This window comes from Oncorhynchus mykiss, chromosome 28 (genome assembly GCF_057628025.1).
Source record: "Oncorhynchus mykiss isolate SJ-2025 chromosome 28, ASM5762802v1, whole genome shotgun sequence".
Taxonomy (NCBI): Eukaryota; Metazoa; Chordata; class Actinopteri; order Salmoniformes; family Salmonidae; genus Oncorhynchus; species Oncorhynchus mykiss.
The window spans coordinates 1814299-1832882 of record NC_143049.1 but is presented as its reverse complement, the minus strand read 5'-3'; the positions used below and the strand labels follow the sequence as shown (position 1 = coordinate 1832882).

The 18584-nt window shown below is 42.4% G+C and overlaps 1 protein-coding gene across 2 annotated transcripts in view; it reads left to right on the top strand.

The window, feature by feature from the left end:
* The window catches only part of LOC110508312 (signal peptide peptidase-like 2B), a 52375-nt gene that overhangs the window by 6711 nt on the left and 27080 nt on the right, over positions 1 to 18584 (top strand). For both annotated transcript variants that reach the window (XR_016492950.1, XM_036966059.2), the window contains exons 2-8: positions 19 to 135; positions 288 to 470; positions 2323 to 2412; positions 2796 to 2935; positions 17138 to 17280; positions 17751 to 17847; positions 18071 to 18187. Coding sequence is in view for 1 of the 2 variants with exons in the window: in XM_036966059.2 (XP_036821954.2) it covers positions 19 to 135; positions 288 to 470; positions 2323 to 2412; positions 2796 to 2935; positions 17138 to 17280; positions 17751 to 17847; positions 18071 to 18187 (887 nt within the window). In the remaining variant the exon portion in view is untranslated. The remainder of the gene's footprint in view (positions 1 to 18; positions 136 to 287; positions 471 to 2322; positions 2413 to 2795; positions 2936 to 17137; positions 17281 to 17750; positions 17848 to 18070; positions 18188 to 18584) is intronic.

Genomic DNA, 18584 nt, shown 5'->3' with positions numbered 1-18584 from the left:
TTCATTCTCTTATGCAAGGTTGTCGGGGAATATGGCATGGCCCATTTCAGAAACAAAAGCCAGAGCAAAGGAAAAGATTACTGCATCTTCTTCAACTCCCAGTGGGCTCGTCTACCTCAGCACCTCGACAAAGCAGTAAGTGGTGGAGTAACCTAAATTCCTGAGAGATGTCGGACAAACAGTAGTGTGTGTTTGTGCTCTATGCTGGATACTCTCAAAATACAGCTGCCCTGACAAGTTGAAACATTGCGAGCGCCCCCCATTGTTAACCTATCCTTTGTCTCCAGTCCCGTCTCCAGATCTATGACCTGACACCGTCAGTCCTGTGTTCCTCGTCGGACGTCCCGGAGGGGGGCTTCACCAATCGTATCCCCATGGTAATGAGGGGGAACTGCACTTTCTACGAGAAGGTCCGCCTGGCCCAGCTCAACGGAGCTAAAGGCTTGCTCATCATCAGCAAAGACAGACTGGTAAGAGGTGAATCTTTCTTCAAAGACAGGCTGGTAAGAGTCATATCCAATGGTGTATTGGAGGGTAAAACCACATTTGTGTTCACCCACCTTCGGCAGAAAAAAAGGCATTGAAAGTATAGGGAGCGCAACTTTACTTACCGCGAATGGCAATCAGCATTTACAACTACATTACTGGTCATATCATTCAGCAAAGACCGGCTGGTAAGAGTCAACTCATTTAGCAAAGACAAGCTGGTAAGAGACTACTCATATCATAGACAGGCTGGCATGAATCAACTCATATCATTCAGAAAAGACAGGCTAGTAAGAGTCAAACCATATCATTCAGCAAGTCCTATCATGTTAGCCTGTGGTTCCATACTTGTCTATGTTCTTTAGCTATCTCTCCTGTTTCCTTTGATCTTCACTACTGCAGTTCTAATAGGCTTGGAAGCAGAATAAGAGCATTTGAACACACCTTAGTATTCAGGTTATACAGTCACCACAAATTATTGGCACCCTTGATAAAGATGAGCAAAAAAGACTGTATAAATAAATGATATAAATACTGAGCTATATTGTATGAAAAATTATACAATTGCTTAGAGAAATAGATTTAGTTTAAGAAGTAATATATGTTTTCTCAAAGATGTGTCAAAATTATTGGCACCCCTAAAGATTCTTAGAAATTAAATCAAACAAAATGAAATCTGCAATAACATTCTACTTTAAAAAAAAAATGTAATCTCAGTTTGTACTGTATTGTGGCCTCCAGTATGTCTTCCAGTTTCACTGGGGGTATGAAAACTTGGTAACACACATGTACAACGTATGTCATCCATCACCATGAGAAAAGGCAAAGAAAAGACAAATGGTTGTTCGTCTTCATAAATCAGGCATTAGGTACAACAAGAATAATTAAGAAGTTAAGAAGTTTAAAACCACTGGAACAGTGGTCAACTTGCCTGGTATTGGATGCAAGTGTCCCCATGCACAGTGAAGAAGATGGTTTGGGAGTCAAAGAAAAATCTAAGAGCCAAAGTTGAAAATTACAAAACTTGGTATCTTCGGGTCACTAAGTCTCAAAACCACGTACACTAGTGGTGGGTTTGGCATCAAAAGAAGTATGCTGAAAATAACCTCATAACTACTGGTACCTGCCTATATGGTGGTGGATCTTTTGATTGTATGCGGCTGATTTGCTTCCACTGGTCCTGGGGCCCTTGGAAGAGTTCCTGATGCCATTGACCTTAACAAGTACCAGGATATTTTAACCAAAAACCTGTCTGATTCTGCCAGGAGGCTGAAACTTGTGGATCAATAACTCCAAGTACACTTCAAAATTCACAATGAAATGGTTAATTGACCACAAAATCCACATTTTGCATTGGCCCTCTGTCTCCTGACTTGAACCTGATTTAAAAAATCTGTGGTTTAAATGGAAGAGGGCAGTCTAAGTGCAGACTGAAGGATATCAACGATCTGGAAATATTATGTTTGGAGGAATGGTCTAAGATCCTTCCCAATGTGTTCTCCAAATTCATGAAATATTTTTGAAAAATATGCCGGAGTTTTGAAAACAGGGCTGCCAATACTTTTGACACCTATTTTCTGGTTGTTTCTCTGAGCAATTGCATTAGTATAAAATAATATAATTTTAGCACACAATATAGCACAGTATTTGTATTATTTATTTTATACAGTCTTTTTTGCTTTGTCAAGTGTGCCAATTATTTTGGAGGTGACTGTAGGTCATCGTGTGTATCTGTCCTAGTAGCCTACTTGGTGTATGAATAATAGATTGAATATAGATTTTTCTAAAAGGCTTTTGCTTCTGTACAGTATTTGCTAATTTATTTTTCCTGATAAGACCCCACCAGCAGGAAACAAGACTCAGTATGAGAAGATTGACATCCCTGTGGCGCTGCTCAGCTACACTGACATGCTGGACATCAGTAAGGTGAGAGGGGAGACCAACCAATATGAGCCTAGGTGCCAGCCATCATGCTTGTTTGACATGACAAGGACCGTCAAGGAGTAGAATGATGGCACAAACAGATCTGGGACCAGGCTACATCAACACTGTTCAGCAAGGCACAATGTGGGATTGTGCAATGTTCAGTAAAGCATATATCTTATAGATCAGAGATGCCTCTAACATGTAGAGAAAGCATTAAGGTACCAGGTCAGTTCTATTTATGACATGTTTTATCTGCCGCGATTGGCATGTTGCATCCTCCTTCCTGTATGTGACTCTGTTCAAACAAACTTAATGTTTGACAATTAACGTGACTAACAAATATCAATAAATTGACCCAAATGCCATGTTCCTGTCCCCTGCAGACGTTTGGACAGGGCCGAGAGGTGGCCATGTACGCCCCGAGCGAGCCTGTTCTGGACTACAACATGGTCATCATCTTCCTCATGGCTGTGGGGACGGTGGCCATCGGAGGATACTGGGCCGGCAGCAAGGACATCAAGAAGTAAGACTGGTAGTAGTAGTAGCAGTAAGGACAACAACAAGTGAGACTGGTGGTAGTAGGATCAGCAAGGCCATCAAGAAGTGTGGCAGATATGTACAGTATGGACACCTACTCATTCAAGGGTTTTTATTTTATTTTACTATTTTCACATTGTAGAATAATAGTGAAGACATCAACACTATGACATAACACATATGGAATCATATAGTACCCCAAAAAAGTGTTTTAAAAAATCTAAATATATTTTACATGTTAGATTCTTCAAAGTAGCCACCCTTTGCCTTGATGACAGCTTGGCATTCTCTCAACCAGCTTCATCTGGAATACTTTTCCAACAATCTTGAAGGAGTTCCTACATATGTTGAGCACATGTTGGCTGCTTTTCCTTCACTCTGCAATCCAACTCATCCAAAACCATCTCAATTGGGTTGAGGTCGGGGGACTGTTGAGGCCAGGTCATCTGATGCAGCACTCCATCACTCTCCTTCTTGGTCAAATAGCCCTGTTGGGTCATTGTCCTGTTGAAAACAAATAATAGTCTCACTAAGCGCAAACCAGATAGATGGTATATCACTGCGAAATGCTGTGGTAGCCATGGTAGTTAAGTGTGCCTTGAATTCTAAATAAATAGCGATTGATGGTTTTTGCGACTGCACTTGAAGAAACGTTCAAAGTTATTGACATTTTCCGGATTGACGGACCTTTATGTCTTAAAGTAATGATGGACTGTCGTTTCTCTTTGCTTATTTGAGCTGTTCTTGCCATAATATGGACTTGGTCTTTTACCAAATAGGGTTATCTTCTGTATACCACCCCTACCTTGTCACAACACAACTGATTGGCTCAAACGCAATAAGAAGGGAAGAAATTCCAATGAACTTTTAACAAGGCACACCTGTTAATTGAAATGCATTCCAGGTGACTACCTCATGACGCAGGTTGAGAGAAAGCCAAGAGTGTGCAATGCTGTCATCAAGGCAAAGTGTGACTACTTTGAAGAATCTAACACATATTTTATATTTTGATTTGTTTAACAATCTCTTTCGTTACTATATGATTGCATATGTATTATTTCAAAATGTTGATGTCTTCACTATTATTCTACAATGTAAACAGGAAGTAAAACCCTTGAATGAGTAGGTGTGTCCACATTTTTTTGACTAGTAGTGTGTGTGTGTGTGTGTGTGTGTGTGTGTACAGTTGAAGTCCAAAGTTTACATACACTTAGGTTGGAGTCATTAAAACTCGTTTTTTCAATCACTCCACAAATGTCTTGTTAACAAACTATAGTTTTGTGCATGATACAAGTCATTTTTCCAACAATTGTTTACAGACAGATCACTTATAATTCACTGTATCACAATTCCAGTGGGTCAGAAGTTTACATACACTATGTTGACTGTGCTTTTAAACAGCTTGGAAAATTCCAGAAAATTATGTAATTGCTTTAAAAGCTTCTGATAGGCTAATTGACATCATTTGAGTAAATTGGAGGTGTACCTGTGGATGTATTTCAAGGCCTACCTTTTAACTCAGTGCCTCTTTGCTTGACATCATGGGAAAATCAAAAGAAATCAGCTAAGACCTCTTGTAGACCTCCACAAGTCTGGTTCATCCTTGGGAGCAATTTCCAAACGCCTGAAGGCACCACGTTCATCTGTACAAACAATAGTACGCAAGTATAAACGCCATGGGACCACGCAGCCGCCATACCGCTCAGAAAGGAGACGCATTCTGTCTCCTAGAGATGAACGTACTTTGGTGCGAAAAGTGCAAATCAATCCCAGAACAACAGCAAAAGGACCTTGTGAAGATGCTGGAGGAAACAGGTACTAAAGTATCTATATCCACAGTAAAACAAGTCCTAGATCGACATAACTTGAAATTGAAATTCCTTGCTCAGCAAGGAAGAAGCCACTGCTCCAAAACCGCCATTAAAAAAGCCAGACTACGGTTTACAACTGCACATGGGGACAAAGATCTTACATTTTGGAGAAATGTCCTCTCATCTGATGAAACAAAAATAGAACTGTTTGGCCATAATGACCATCATTATGTTTGGAGGAAAAAGGGGGATGCTTGCAAGCAAAAAACAAAACAAAAAAAAGCATGGGGTGACAGCATCATGTTGTGGGTGTGCTTTGCTGCAGGAGGGACTGGTGCACTTCACAAAATAGATGGCATCTTGAAGAAGAAAATGATGTGGATATATTGAAGCAACATCTCAAGACATTATAGCTTTGTCGCAAATGCGTCTTCCAAATGGACAATGACCCCAAGCATACTTCCAAAGTTGTGGCAAAATGGCTTAAGGAAAACACAATCAAGGTATTGGACTGGCCATCACAAAGCCCTGACCTCAATCCCGTAGAAAATTTGTGGGCAGAACTGAAAAAGCGTGTGCGAGCAAGGTGGCCTACAAACCTAACTCAGTTACACCAGCTCTGTCAGGAGGAATGGGCCAAAATTCACCCAAATTATCGTGGGAAGCTTGTGGAAGGCTATCCAAACTGTTTGACCCAAGTTAAACTATTTAAAGGCAATGCTACCAAATACTAATTGAGTGCATGTAAACTTTTGACCCATTGGGAATGTGATGAAAGAAATAAAAGCTCAAATAAATCATTCTCTCTACTATTATTCTGACATTTCACATTCTTAAAATAAAGTGGTGATGCTATCTGACCTAAGACAGGGAATTTTTACTAGGATTAAATGTCAGGAATTGTGAAACTGAGTTTAAATCTATTTGGCTAAGGTGTATGTAAACTTCCGACTTCAACTGTATATAGTGATATATGATAGATAGATAAATAGTTACTAATTTTCAGAGTACAAACTCAACGGACACCATGAAAGCTTTAAACCATGTTTTTCTGCCCAGAGGTTCCATACAGCTGCATTAGACAAATATGTGGTTTCACCCGTGGAGAGAGTCTCCTCCTTATCACTACACATTGCATCATTATTGCCTGTCAGGGAGCTGAGTGAAATGGGCCTAAAACAGTTCCTCCCCTTATCAGTAGTGCCACATGTGACCATTTTCCCTGCACTCAGCCTCTCCCAAGCTTCATTATGTCACCCCTCATGTCTCTTTTATAACTAATGATTAATAATAGTTAAAGCTCAGATATATATATATATATATATATATATATATATATATATATATATATATATATGTATGTGTGTGTGTGTGTGTGTGTGTGTGTGTGTGTGTGTGTGTGTGTATGTATGAATGAATTATATTTATTTAAACAAATTAACAATAGGAAAGAGGTAGAGAGGAAAATAGAGGAGAGTGTGCGCTGACATTGCATTGGGCCAGATTTGAATCAATGCTGCAGCAGTATATGTGATCTGGAGGCAGCAGCGGAGACCGCTAGACCGCCCTACGCCACTCAAACAGACAGTTGTGGAAAGCAGCGTGCTCTGAGACAAGGGAAGTGTGGTGGGGGCTTCATTTAGACCAAGGTCTAATTATCAAGGGTTATCATTTGAGATGTAATGATTCACCGATACACCGAATCAGTCCCTGATTCAAATGTTTAAGTTACAAGTGCACCTGCACCACGCACCTGTCAGAATATACATTAAAAGGCTACAAATTGCCGATTTGCTAAAATGTTTAGCAAATGTTTTTTTTGTTCGGAAAATGTAATATTTTTTTTACCCCTTTTTCTCCCCAATTTCATGGTATCCAATCTGTAGTTAGTCTTGTCTCATCGCTGCAACTCCCGTATGGACTCGGGAGAGGCGAAAGTCGAGAGCCGTGTATCCTCAGAAACACAACACAACCAAGCCGCGATGCTTCTTGACACTACCCACTTAACCCGGAAGGCAGTTGCATCAATGTGTTGCAGGAAACTGTACACCTGGCGACCGTGTCAGCGTGCACTGCGCCCGGTCCGCCGCAGGAGTCGCTAGTGCGCGATGGGTTAAGGACATCCATGCCGGCCAAACCCTCCCCTAACCCGGACGACGCTGGGCCAATTGTGCGCCGCCCCATGAGTCTCTCGGTCGCGGCCGGCTGCGACAGAGCCTAGACTGGAACCCAGAATCTCTGGCCTTAGACCACTGCGCCACTCGGGAGGCCCCGCTCATCTTTTGGGACAACTGATGCGTCCTCTCTTTCAGTGTCGAACTGCATGTAACTGGGTTGACAGTCATTCATCTACAAGTCATGTTGCATGCCGGATAACCCCAGGCAATATCAGTAGCCTTGTCAAACTGCTTCGCTCGCAGACCGAGGTAGTCGGCCTGTTCCTGATCTTGCACATCTGTGCTGCACTTTCAGCATTCAAATGCTAAAATGGCTTTATTAGTTGAGTAACAACATATGTGATTTGCTAGGTTATTGTGCATGGTGTAAAAGTTGTGTTTTACTGGTATAAAAGTAAGCTTCTGAAGACGACTCATCTGGCTATACCTGCTGAACAGGGTTTACAATCTATTTATTTGGATTGTTCAGGTTCACCATCAGCAATTGTTTAATGCATAACTACCAAAACCATCAGTGCATTTGGTCATTTGTAGATAAAAAGGGTTAAGTTAATAATTTCATAATGAGGACGGCAATCATGTTTGTGAGGCACACTTCATGGCCGAAGCGAAAAGTCAAAATCATTTGATTATTTTGAGATGGGATGGAATCCAAAGTTGTACTACATATTCATTGGATAATTTGTAAACGTTAAAAATGGTTACATTACTAGCTCAAACACTTAATCTGAAAAAATGACAAGTGATGGTGATTTCAGAACCAAAGTGGGGGGACAAAAAACATAGCCCCCCCCCCCCCCAGTATGATAGTGGTAGTGGGTCGGTAGATGCCAAGTCTCTCTTTGGCTCAGCTCAGGTGCCTACATAGTACACACTATAGACATACATAATTTACACTCTCACACACACAAGTCAGCTAAGACGGCTCCAGCTCAGAGAGGCCCAGCTCATGAGCTACATCAGCAGCAGATTTGATTTTAAATCAAATCACATTTTATTTGTCACTTGTCGAATACAACAGGTGTACAGTGAATTGCTTACTTACAAACCCCTAACCGACAGTGCAGTTCCAAATAATACGGATAAGAATAAGAGATTAAAGAGGAGCAGTAAAAAATAACAATATATACAGGGGGAGCCGGTACAGAGTCAGTGTGGAGGCTATATACAGGGTATTACGGCACAGAGTCAGTGTGGAGGCTATATACAGGGTATTACGGCACAGAGTCAATGTGGAGGCTATATACAGGGGGTGCCGGTACAGAGTCAATGTGGAGGCTATATACAGGGTATTACGGTACAGAGTCAATGTGGAGGCTATATACAGGGTATTACGGTACAGAGTCAATGTGGAGGCTATATACAGGGGGTACCAGTACAGAGTCAATGTGAAGGCTATATACAGGGGGTACCAGTACAGAGTCAATGTGGAGGCTATATACAGGGGGTACCAGTACAGAGTCAATGTGGAGGCTATATACAGGGGGTACCGGTACAGAGTCAATGTGGAGGCTATATACAGGGGGTACCGGTACAGAGTCAATGTGAAGGCTATATACAGGGGGTACCGGTACAGAGTCAATGTGAAGGCTATATACAGGGGGTACCGGTACAGAGTCAATGTGAAGGCTATATACAGGGGGTACCGGTACAGAGTCAATGTGAAGGCTATATACAGGGGGTACCGGTACAGAGTCAATGTGGAGGCTATATACAGGGGGTACCAGTACAGAGTCAATGTGAAGGCTATATACAGGGGGTACCGGTACAGAGTCAATGTGAAGGCTATATACAGGGGGTACCGGTACAGAGTCAATGTGGAGGCTATATACAGGGGGTGCCAGTACAGAGTCAATGTGGAGGCTATATACAGGGTGTACCGGTACAGAGTCAATGTGGAGGCTATATACAGGGGGTGCCGGTACAGAGTCAATGTGGAGGCTATATACAGGGGGTATCGGTACAGAGTCAATGTGGAGGCTATATACAGGGGGTGCCGGTACAGAGTCAATGTGGAGGCTATATACAGGGTGTACCGGTACAGAGTCAATGTGAAGGCTATATACAGGGGGTGCTGGTACAGAGTCAATGTGTGGGATCACCGGTTAGTTGAGGTAGTATGTACATGTAGGTAGAGTTAATTAAAATGACTATGCATAGATTACAACAGAGTGGCAGTGGTGTGGATAGGGGGGGTCAATGTGAATAGTCTGGGTAGCCATTTGACTAGATGTTCAGGAGTCTTATTGCTTGGGGGTAGAAGCTGTTTAGAAGCCTCTTGGACCTAGACTTGGCGCTCCGGTACGGCCTTGTGGTAGCAGAGAGAACAATCTATGACTAGGGTTGCTGGAGTCTTTGACAATTTTCAGGGCCTTCCTCTGACACCGCCTGGTATAGAGGTCCTGGATGGCAGGAAGCTTTGCCCCAGTGATGTACTGGGCCGTTCACACTACCCTCTCTAGTACCTTGTGGTCGGAGGCCGAGCAGCTGCCATACCAGGCAGTGATGCAACCAGTCAGGATTCCCTCGATGGCGCAGCTGTAGAACCTTTTGAGGATCTGAGGAGCCATGCCAAATCTTTTCAGTCTCCCGAGGGGGAATAGGTTTTGTCGTGCCCGCTTCACGACTGTCTTGGTGTGCTTGGACCATGTTAATTTGTTGGTGATGTGCACGCCAAGGAACTTGAAGCTCTCAACCTGCTCCACTGCAGCCCCGTCAATGAGAATGGAGGCTTGCTCGGTCCTCTTTTCCCTGTAGTCCACAATCATCTCCTTTGTCTTGATCACGTTGAGGGAGAGGTTGTTGTCCTGGCACCATATGGCCAGGTCTCTGACCTCGTCCCTATAGGCTGTCTCGTTTGTCGGTGATCAGGCCTACCACAGTTGTGTCATCAGCAAATGTAATGATGGTGTTGGAGTCTTGCCTGGCCGTGCAGTCATGAGTGAACAGGGAGTACAGGAGGGGGCTGAGCACACACCACTGAGGGGCCACTGTGTTGAGGATCAGCGTGGCGGATGTGTTGTTACCTACCCTTACCACCTGGGGGTGGCCCGTCAGGAAGTCCATGATCCAGTTGAAGAGGGAAGTGTTTATGCCCAGGGTCCTTAGCTTATTGATGAGCTTTGAGGGCACTGGTGTTGAACGCTGAGCTGTAGTCAATGAACAGCATTCTCACATAAGTGTTCCTTCTGTCCAGGTGGGAAAGGGCAGTGTGGAGTGCAATAGAGACTGCAGCATCTGTGGATTTGTTGGGGCGGTATGCAAATTGGAGTGGGTCTAGTGTTTCTGGGATGATGGTGTTGATGTGAGCTATGACCAGCCTTTCAAAGCACTTCATGGCTATAGACGTGAGTGCTACGGGTCAGTAGTCATTTTAGCAGGTTACCTTAGTGTTCTTGGGCACAGGCACTATAGTGGTCAGCTTAAAACATGTTGGTATTATAGACTCGGACAGGGAGAGGTTGAAAATGTCAGTGAAGACACTTTCTAGTTGGTACATTTCTAGCTGCATGCTCACAGTCCACGTCCTGGTAACCCATCTGGCCCTGTGGCCTTGTGATTGTTGACCTGTCTAAAGGTCTTACTCATATCGGCTGCGGAGAGCGTAATCATACAGTCTTCCGGTACAGCTGGTGCGCTCATGCATGTTTCAGTGATATTTTCCTCGACGTGAGTGTATAAGTAGTTTATCTCGTCCGGTAGGCTCATGTCACTGGGCAGCTCTTGGCTGTGCTTCCCTTTGTAGTCCGTAATGGTTTGCAGGCCCTGCCACATCCGACAAGCGTCGGAGCCGGTGTAGTACGACTCGATCTTAGTCCTGTATGGACGCTTTGTCTGTTTGATGGTTTGTAGGAGGGCATAGCGGGATTTCTTATAAGCTTCCGGGTTAGAGTCCCGCTCCTTGAAAAGCGGCAGCTCTAGACTTTAGCTCAGTGCGGAAGCTGCCTGTAATGTATGGTTTCTGGTTGGGGTATGTACTAGAGGTCGACCGATTATGATTTTTCAACGCCGATACCGATTATTGGAGGACCAAAAAAATTAATCGGCCAAATTTTTTAAATATATTTTTTAAATTTGTAATAATGACAATTGCAACAATACTGAATTAACACCTATTTTAACTTAGAAAACATCAATAAAATCAATTTAGCCTCAAATAAATAATGAAACATGGTTTAAATAATGAAAAAACAAAGTGTTGGAGAAGAAAGTAATGTGTGCCATGTAAAATATGTGCCATGTAAAAAAAGCTAACATTTAAGTTCCTTGCTCAGAACATGAGAGCATATGAAAGTTGGTGGTTCCTTTTAACATGAGACTTCAATATTCCAAGCTAAGAGGTTTTAGGTTGTAGTTAATATAGTATTTATAGGACTATTTCTCTCTATACCATTTGTTTTTCATATACCTTTGACTATTGGATGTTCTTATAGGCACTATAGTATTGCCAGTGTAACAGTATAGCTCCCGTCCCCCCCCTCGACCTTACCTGGGCTCGAACCAGGAACACATCGACAACAGCCACACTCGAAGCATCGTTACCCATCGCTCCACAAAAGCGCAAGGGGAATAACTACTCCAAATCTAAAAGCGAGTGACGTTTGAAACAGTATTAGCACACACCCAGCTAACTAGCTAGCCATTTCACATTGGTTACACCAGCCATTAGGCTGATAGGCTTGAAGTCATAAACAGCGCTGTGCTTGCGAAGAGCTTCTGGCAAAACGCACGAAAGTGCTGTTTGAATGAATGATTACGGGCCTGCTGCTCAGACTGCTTTACCAAATCAGACTTAATTATAACATAACACACAGAAATACGAGCCTTTGGTCATTAATATGATCGAATCCGGAAACTATCATTTCGAAAACAAAACGTTTATTATTTCAGTGAAATACGGAACCGTTTGGTATTTTATCTAACGGGTGGCATCCCTAAGTCTAAATATTATTGTTACATTGCACAACCTTCAATGTATGTCATAATTACGTAAAATCTGGCAAATTAGTTCGCAATGAGCCAGGCGGCCCAAACTGTTGCAAATACCCTGACTCTGCGTGCAATGAACGCAGGAGAAATGACACAATTTCACCTGGTTAATATTGCCTGCTAAACTGGATCAGTAGTTATAACTAGTGATTATGATTGCTTGTTTTTTACAAGATAAGTTTAAAGCTAGCTAGCAATTTACCTTGGCTTCTACTGCATTCGCGTAACAGGCAGGCTACTCGTGGAGTGCAATGGTTAACTGTGCGGTTGCAAGATTGGATCCCCTGAACTGACAAGGTGAAAATCTGTCATGCTGCCCCTGAACAAGGCAGTTAACCCACAGTTCCTAGGCAGTCATTGAAAATAAGAATGTGTTCTACTGCATTCGCGTAACAGGCAGGCTACTCGTGGAGTGCAATGGTTAACTGACTTGCATAGTTAAATAAAAGGTATAAAAAATAAATAATCGGAAATTGGCACCCAAAAATACAGATTTCCGATTGTTATGAATACTTGAAATCGGCCCTAATTAATCGTCCATTCTGATTAATCGGTTGACCTCTAGTATGTACGTACGGTCACTGTTGGGACGACGTCAATTGTGTACTTATTGATGAAGCCAATGACTGATGTGGTGTACTCCCTGAACATATTCCAGTCTGTGCTAGCAAAACAGTCCTTTAGCTTACCATCTGCTTCATCTGACCATTTTTTTATTGATCTAGTCACTGGTGCTTCCTGCTTTCATTTTTGCTTGTAAGCAGAAATCAGGAGGATAGAATTATGGTCAGATTTGCCAAATGGAGGGTGAGGGGGAGCTTTGTATGCGTCTCTGTGTGTGGAGTAAAGGTGGTCTGGAGTTATTTTCCCTCTGGTTGCACATTTAACATGTTGATAGAAATGAGGTTAAACTGATTTCAGTTTGGTCCCCGAATACTAGGAGCGCCGCCTCTGGGTGAGTGTTTTCTTGTTTGCTTATGGCGGAATACAGCTCATTCAAAGCTATCTTGGTGCCAGCCTCTGACTGTGGTGGTATGTAAACAGCTTCAAAGAATATAGATTAGAACTCTCTCGGTAGGTAACTCTCGGTAGGTCATGAGAAACTCTACCTCAGGCGAGCAATGTCTCGAGACTTCCTTAGATATCGTGCACCAGCTGTTGTTTACAAAAATACATAGACCGCCGCCCTTGAACCTCTTACAGCTACCCCCTACTTTTTTCAATTTCCGCCTGAAGACATACCCAAACCTAACTGCCTGTAGCTCAGGCCCAGAACCAAGGATATGCATATTCTTGGTTTCATTTGAAAGAAAACACTCTGAAGTTTGTGTAAATGTGAATTGAATGTAGGAGATTATAACAAAATAGATCTGGTTTAGATAATACAATGAAAAAAACCTAAGTTTTTTATTTTTATTGTTGTATCATCTTTATAATGAACAAGATAAAACAAACATTCAGATAGGATGATGGGGACAATTTCCGTGAAAAACATAAGAGGGCAACAGTACTTGTGCAAAGTTTCAGAATGATAACTTCCAAAATGAGTGTGCTACATGACATTTATCATGAAGTCACCCAGGTGTCCCACACAAGTAGCCCAAATGTACCCAAGTGGCCAAATTGGTGAAGTTATACATTTAGAATGGAATAACTATATACAAAATACCAAAATTGTATTCTAACACACCCCCCCCAAAAAATTGAGAAAAACATGAAAAAATATATATACATTTACAAAATAACAGTTTCAATATTTGGAAGACCCTCAGTCCTCTACACAATATTGTGCTGCTGATGCCAGGTGCCATAACAGTCTCTTTCTGCTGTAAAGCAGAGGGTCACCAAGCATGTGGTGCAGGTGATGGGGGACTTCATTTTGCAAAGACGACAGCGACTCCTCCATGCTGTGCCCTTTTGGCCCTGAGGCACATCCATGCCTGCATAAATACATTTGGGCAGATGAACACCACTTGTGGCAGGAGCAGAAGGGACAGAGGTAGAGGGGCCAGAACGTGGTGCAGTGGTGCTGTAGCCAGCAAGCTCCTTGATGAGCAGCTCTCTGAAGGCTAGCTGTGAGATGAGGGGGGCTTTACACAGCTCTTAGCCATTTCCTAGTGTAGGATGAATGCATTCACCACAGCAATGTCGATGAAATGATAGAAGAAGGTCTTGTACCATTTCATCGTCTAATGGAGAACATTGTAATAGCCTATCAGCGCATCTGACAGGTTCACACCTCCCATGCTCTTGTTGTAGTCCTTTATTGCAGTTGGAATGGGGACATTTTTTGCACTCCATGCCCCAGTAGCGCTGAGACAACAGGTGTCCGGCTGGATGAACCAGCTTCAGTGGGGGATGGACACCTTGGCACTGGGGGCTCCCATTCGGAGTCAGTGTCACTGTGAAAGAAAATGTTCAGTTAGAATAGTTTCACATATGAGCCCTGTATCAACAGGTATAATTAATATATATATATATATGAGAGAGTACAGGGAACATAAGGTTGAATATATTATTATAGACCTGCTAGATCTACTGTCTCATTTATATTATGACAGACCAGCTAGATCTACTGTCTCTTTTATATTATGACATTTCAGCTAGATCTACTGTCTCTATTATATTATGACAGACCAGCTAGATCTACTGTCTTTATTATATTACAACAGACCAGCTGTATCTACTGTCTCCATTTCACTTTGGCCATTGTTGTGGGCCTGCCTTCCCCTCAACAGCCTCAAATAGGCTATTTCATGTGGGGGTGGGGTGGGGTGGAGCGGCAGACACGCATCTCGGCCATGCTCCCTCTAATCCACAATATGTGTGTATATACACACACAAACATAGGCTATGGGTCATACACATACATACAAACATAGGCTATGGGTCATACATACTTACAAACATACCCCCACCCACAATGTATAGCCAACGTGTACTTTACCCGTATAGCCAACGTGTACACATTTCATTACATTTTTATATATTGCTACAAAAAATGTTTTAAATCACAAATAATATTTTATATTATTAATTTCAAACAATGGCATTAGCATGAGAAGAACTTACCAGTCCAAAACGATGTCCTCTCCATTCAAAAAATATTCCTCCTTTTGGGAATCAAAGCTATGCTAGCTAAATGAATCATCCTCCAACAATCTCTGTCTCACTTTCCCGATCTATTTCTTCCAAAATTGTGTGTACATCTGTATATCTAGACTTAGATTTAGCTTTCCCTGACTTAGTCGCCATACTGATTGATATATAAACAGCTGAAGATGCGCTTTACAAAAAAAGTGCTGTGCGCATCATGCGCGGCTCCTTCCAGTATGAATCATCAATGGTGAATGACCCTCTTTACGCCGGAGTTTACTACATGGGTTGGTCTTCCAACACATAACCATTACATATTGCCGTTTACCTCAGCACATGGCTATCGACCAAGCTAGATTTCAAGACGATCAGTGGTCATTGGGTTAAAATACAGTCAATCAACGAAACAGCAGTCATATCATAGGCGCACAATGATGTCATTACTTGTTGTCTTCAAATCGCTTTCTTTCAGTCAATACGTCCCGCGAAATGACCCATCACATTTGGTTGTGTTACAAACAACCAGTTGATTGCAATGAAACCAAACATGACTGGAAAAGTCACGTTTAGTGTGTGTATTTACATCGAATGTGTCGTCGAAAATTGAATGAGATGGAATTCACGACACAAGCGGTTCACAAAATGTTTCGTGTTAGGCTGTAAAAATGTATTTTATCAAACAAAAGATAATTAATTGTGTAACAATGAGCATTGTGATTGCAAACAGAGGAAGATTGTCAAAGGTAAACAATTTATTTTATCGCAATTTGTGATTTTGTAACGTTTGTGCTGGTTGAAATAGTTTTTTTTTTATGGGGCTCTGTCCTCAGATAATCGCATCGTATTCTTTCGCAGTAAATCCTTTTTTAAATCTGACAGCGCAGTTGGATTAGCAAGACTCTAGGCTTTCGAAACATGTGAGACACTTGTATTTGCATGAATGTTTAATATGACTATTTATGTAGCGATCACCGTATGTTTTCGAATTGAACCCCGCTAACGGGTTCGGTGCGCATAGAGGTTAACAGACGCCGCTGTTATATCCTGCCGGTACATCGTATAACCAGCCAGCTGTATGTTGATATTGTCGTCATTCAGCCACGACTCCGTGATGCATAGGATGTTAGTTTTCAATGTCCCTTTGGTAGTTTAATCTTCCCAATAACTCGTCCATTTTATTGTCCAAAGATTGCATGTTTGCGAGCAGATTTGAGGGGAGTGGGGGTTTATTCGATCGCTGCCTACTCCTCAGAAGGCAGCCCGCCCTCCGGCCTCTCTTTCTCCGCCACTTCACGCAGATCACTGGGGTAGGGGCCTGTTCCTGAGGGAGCCGTATATCCTCCGCCTCGGGCTCATCAGAGTCGTGAAAGAAGAAAAATTATTCTGCTAGTCTGTGGTGAGTAATCGCAGTCCTAATGTCTAGAAGTTATTTTCGGTCATAAGAGACAGTAGTGGCAACATTATGTACAAAAATAGTAAAGAAGTTACAAACAACGCAGATAAACTAACAAAAAACACAATCGGTTGGGGCATGTAAAACGTCTGCCTTCTGCTTCGGTGCCATTTTAATTTAGAATGGAAAATGTATGTGTTTATGCATTAGTGTATCTTACCGAATCGCATCGATTCGTTCTCTAATCAAACCGAATTGTTTCAAATGAAAATGGATCGTTCCTGTATCGTATTAGAGCCCATGTATAGAGTCAGATGCACATCCCTAGTTATCATCTCTGGGGAAAACCCACCCAAGACAGTTTCATCTTGTCCGATGTTATTCCATTGAATTGCAGTCTGAAGACTCATTCTACTGTGTGTGGAGGCAGTGTCATAGGCCAAGGCTGAGTGAATCCTTGTGTTGTCTGAAGAGACATTCTATGTGGAGTGGAGGGCATGGCTATGTGACTGGTGTTGTCATTTAGAGTGACTCAGTAGTGATGTTGACCAGAGAGAAAGAGCCAGCTACACTGCAAAGCTGAGTGGCCATTGCTGGGGTGGCTAAAAGCAGAGTGGAGAGAGAGAGGGCTTGACTGAAATTGCCTCTACTGTTCAGAGGTCAGTTCGGCATCCCAGGGGCATCCTCCCTCCCTCACGTGTCCCTGTTGTGTCCCTTTGCAGGCGCTACATGAAGCACAAGCGTGACGACAGCGCGGAGAAGCAGGATGAGGAGACGGTGGATGTGACGCCCATCATGATCTCTGTGTTTGTGGTCATGTGCTGCTCGATGCTCGTGCTGCTCTACTTCTTTTACGACCACCTGGGTACACACCGAGATATACACCTGTAGCTGTCGTTATCTCTACCTGTAGCGTTCTGTCTCTCTCTCTCTTTGTCTGTCTGTCCGCCTCCCTCAGCCTTTCTCCATGTCTCTCTTTCTCTCTACCTGTTTTTGCAGATGTCAGTTAAAAAATAGGTAATTACATTACAATAAGCTAGTTGAAATACACTGCCCTTCCTGCAGGGGTTAAAGTTTTCTGTCACAGAGAAAATGACTGGCATTGGTCAAACTCAGTTTAATACATGTACAAGATTTAATCCTCTTTCCCTAAAAGCATGATGGTCATGCCTTTTTTTTACATGAAAGGGGAGGTTAACTTCACCCCACAGACAATCGATCTGAGTTCTACATACCTTTTTTTGTTTGTTGCTTTAGCCACAGCCTCCTGTTCATTTCTCTGTGTGTGTGTGTATATAGTGTGTATGCTAATCCTCGCGCTCTCTGTCGGTTTAGTGTATATCATTATTGGGATATTCTGTCTGGCCTCGTCTGTTGGCCTCTACAACTGTCTCTGGCCCTTTGTGAGGAGACTCCCCTTTGGCAAGTGCAGGTGAGATACTTATCAAATAAACCTAACAAAGATCTGTTCATAATCACAGATTAAGGGGTACCCAATCAACCTAACACAAATCACAAGAAGAGTAGGCCTATTCAATCAACCAATCAAAAACACAAACTGAATCAATGCAAATAGTTTACTCTTCTCTAACTATTGTTGGTTTTTACTTTTTCCAACTTCTAATTTATTCCTGGTTTGTTGTGTGTGTATATAGGATCCCAGAGAACAACCTTCCCTACTGCCACAAGAGGCCTCAGGTCCGCATGCTGCTGCTGTCAGCCTTCTGCATCGGAGTCAGTGTTATCTGGGGCGTGTTCCGCAACGAAGACCAGTGAGTTTCTGTGGGCGTGTGATCAAATCAAATCGAACTTTGTCACATGCGCCGAATACAACAGGTGCTGACCTTACCGTGAAATGCTTACTTACAAGACCTTAACCAACAGTGCAGTTCAAGTACAGTTTTTACAATGTTTTTTTTTACAAGAACAATATTTACCAAATAAATAAAAAAAATCTAAAAAGTAACACAATAAAATAACAATAACGAGGCTATATACGGGGTACCAGTAACGAGTCAGTGTGCAGGGGTACAGGTTAGTTGAGGTAATTTATACATGTAGGTAGCTGTGAAGTGGCTATGCATAGATAATAAACAGTGAGTAGCAGCAGTGTACAAAACAAATGAAGGGGCATCAATGTAAATAGTCCAGTGGCTATTTGATTAATTG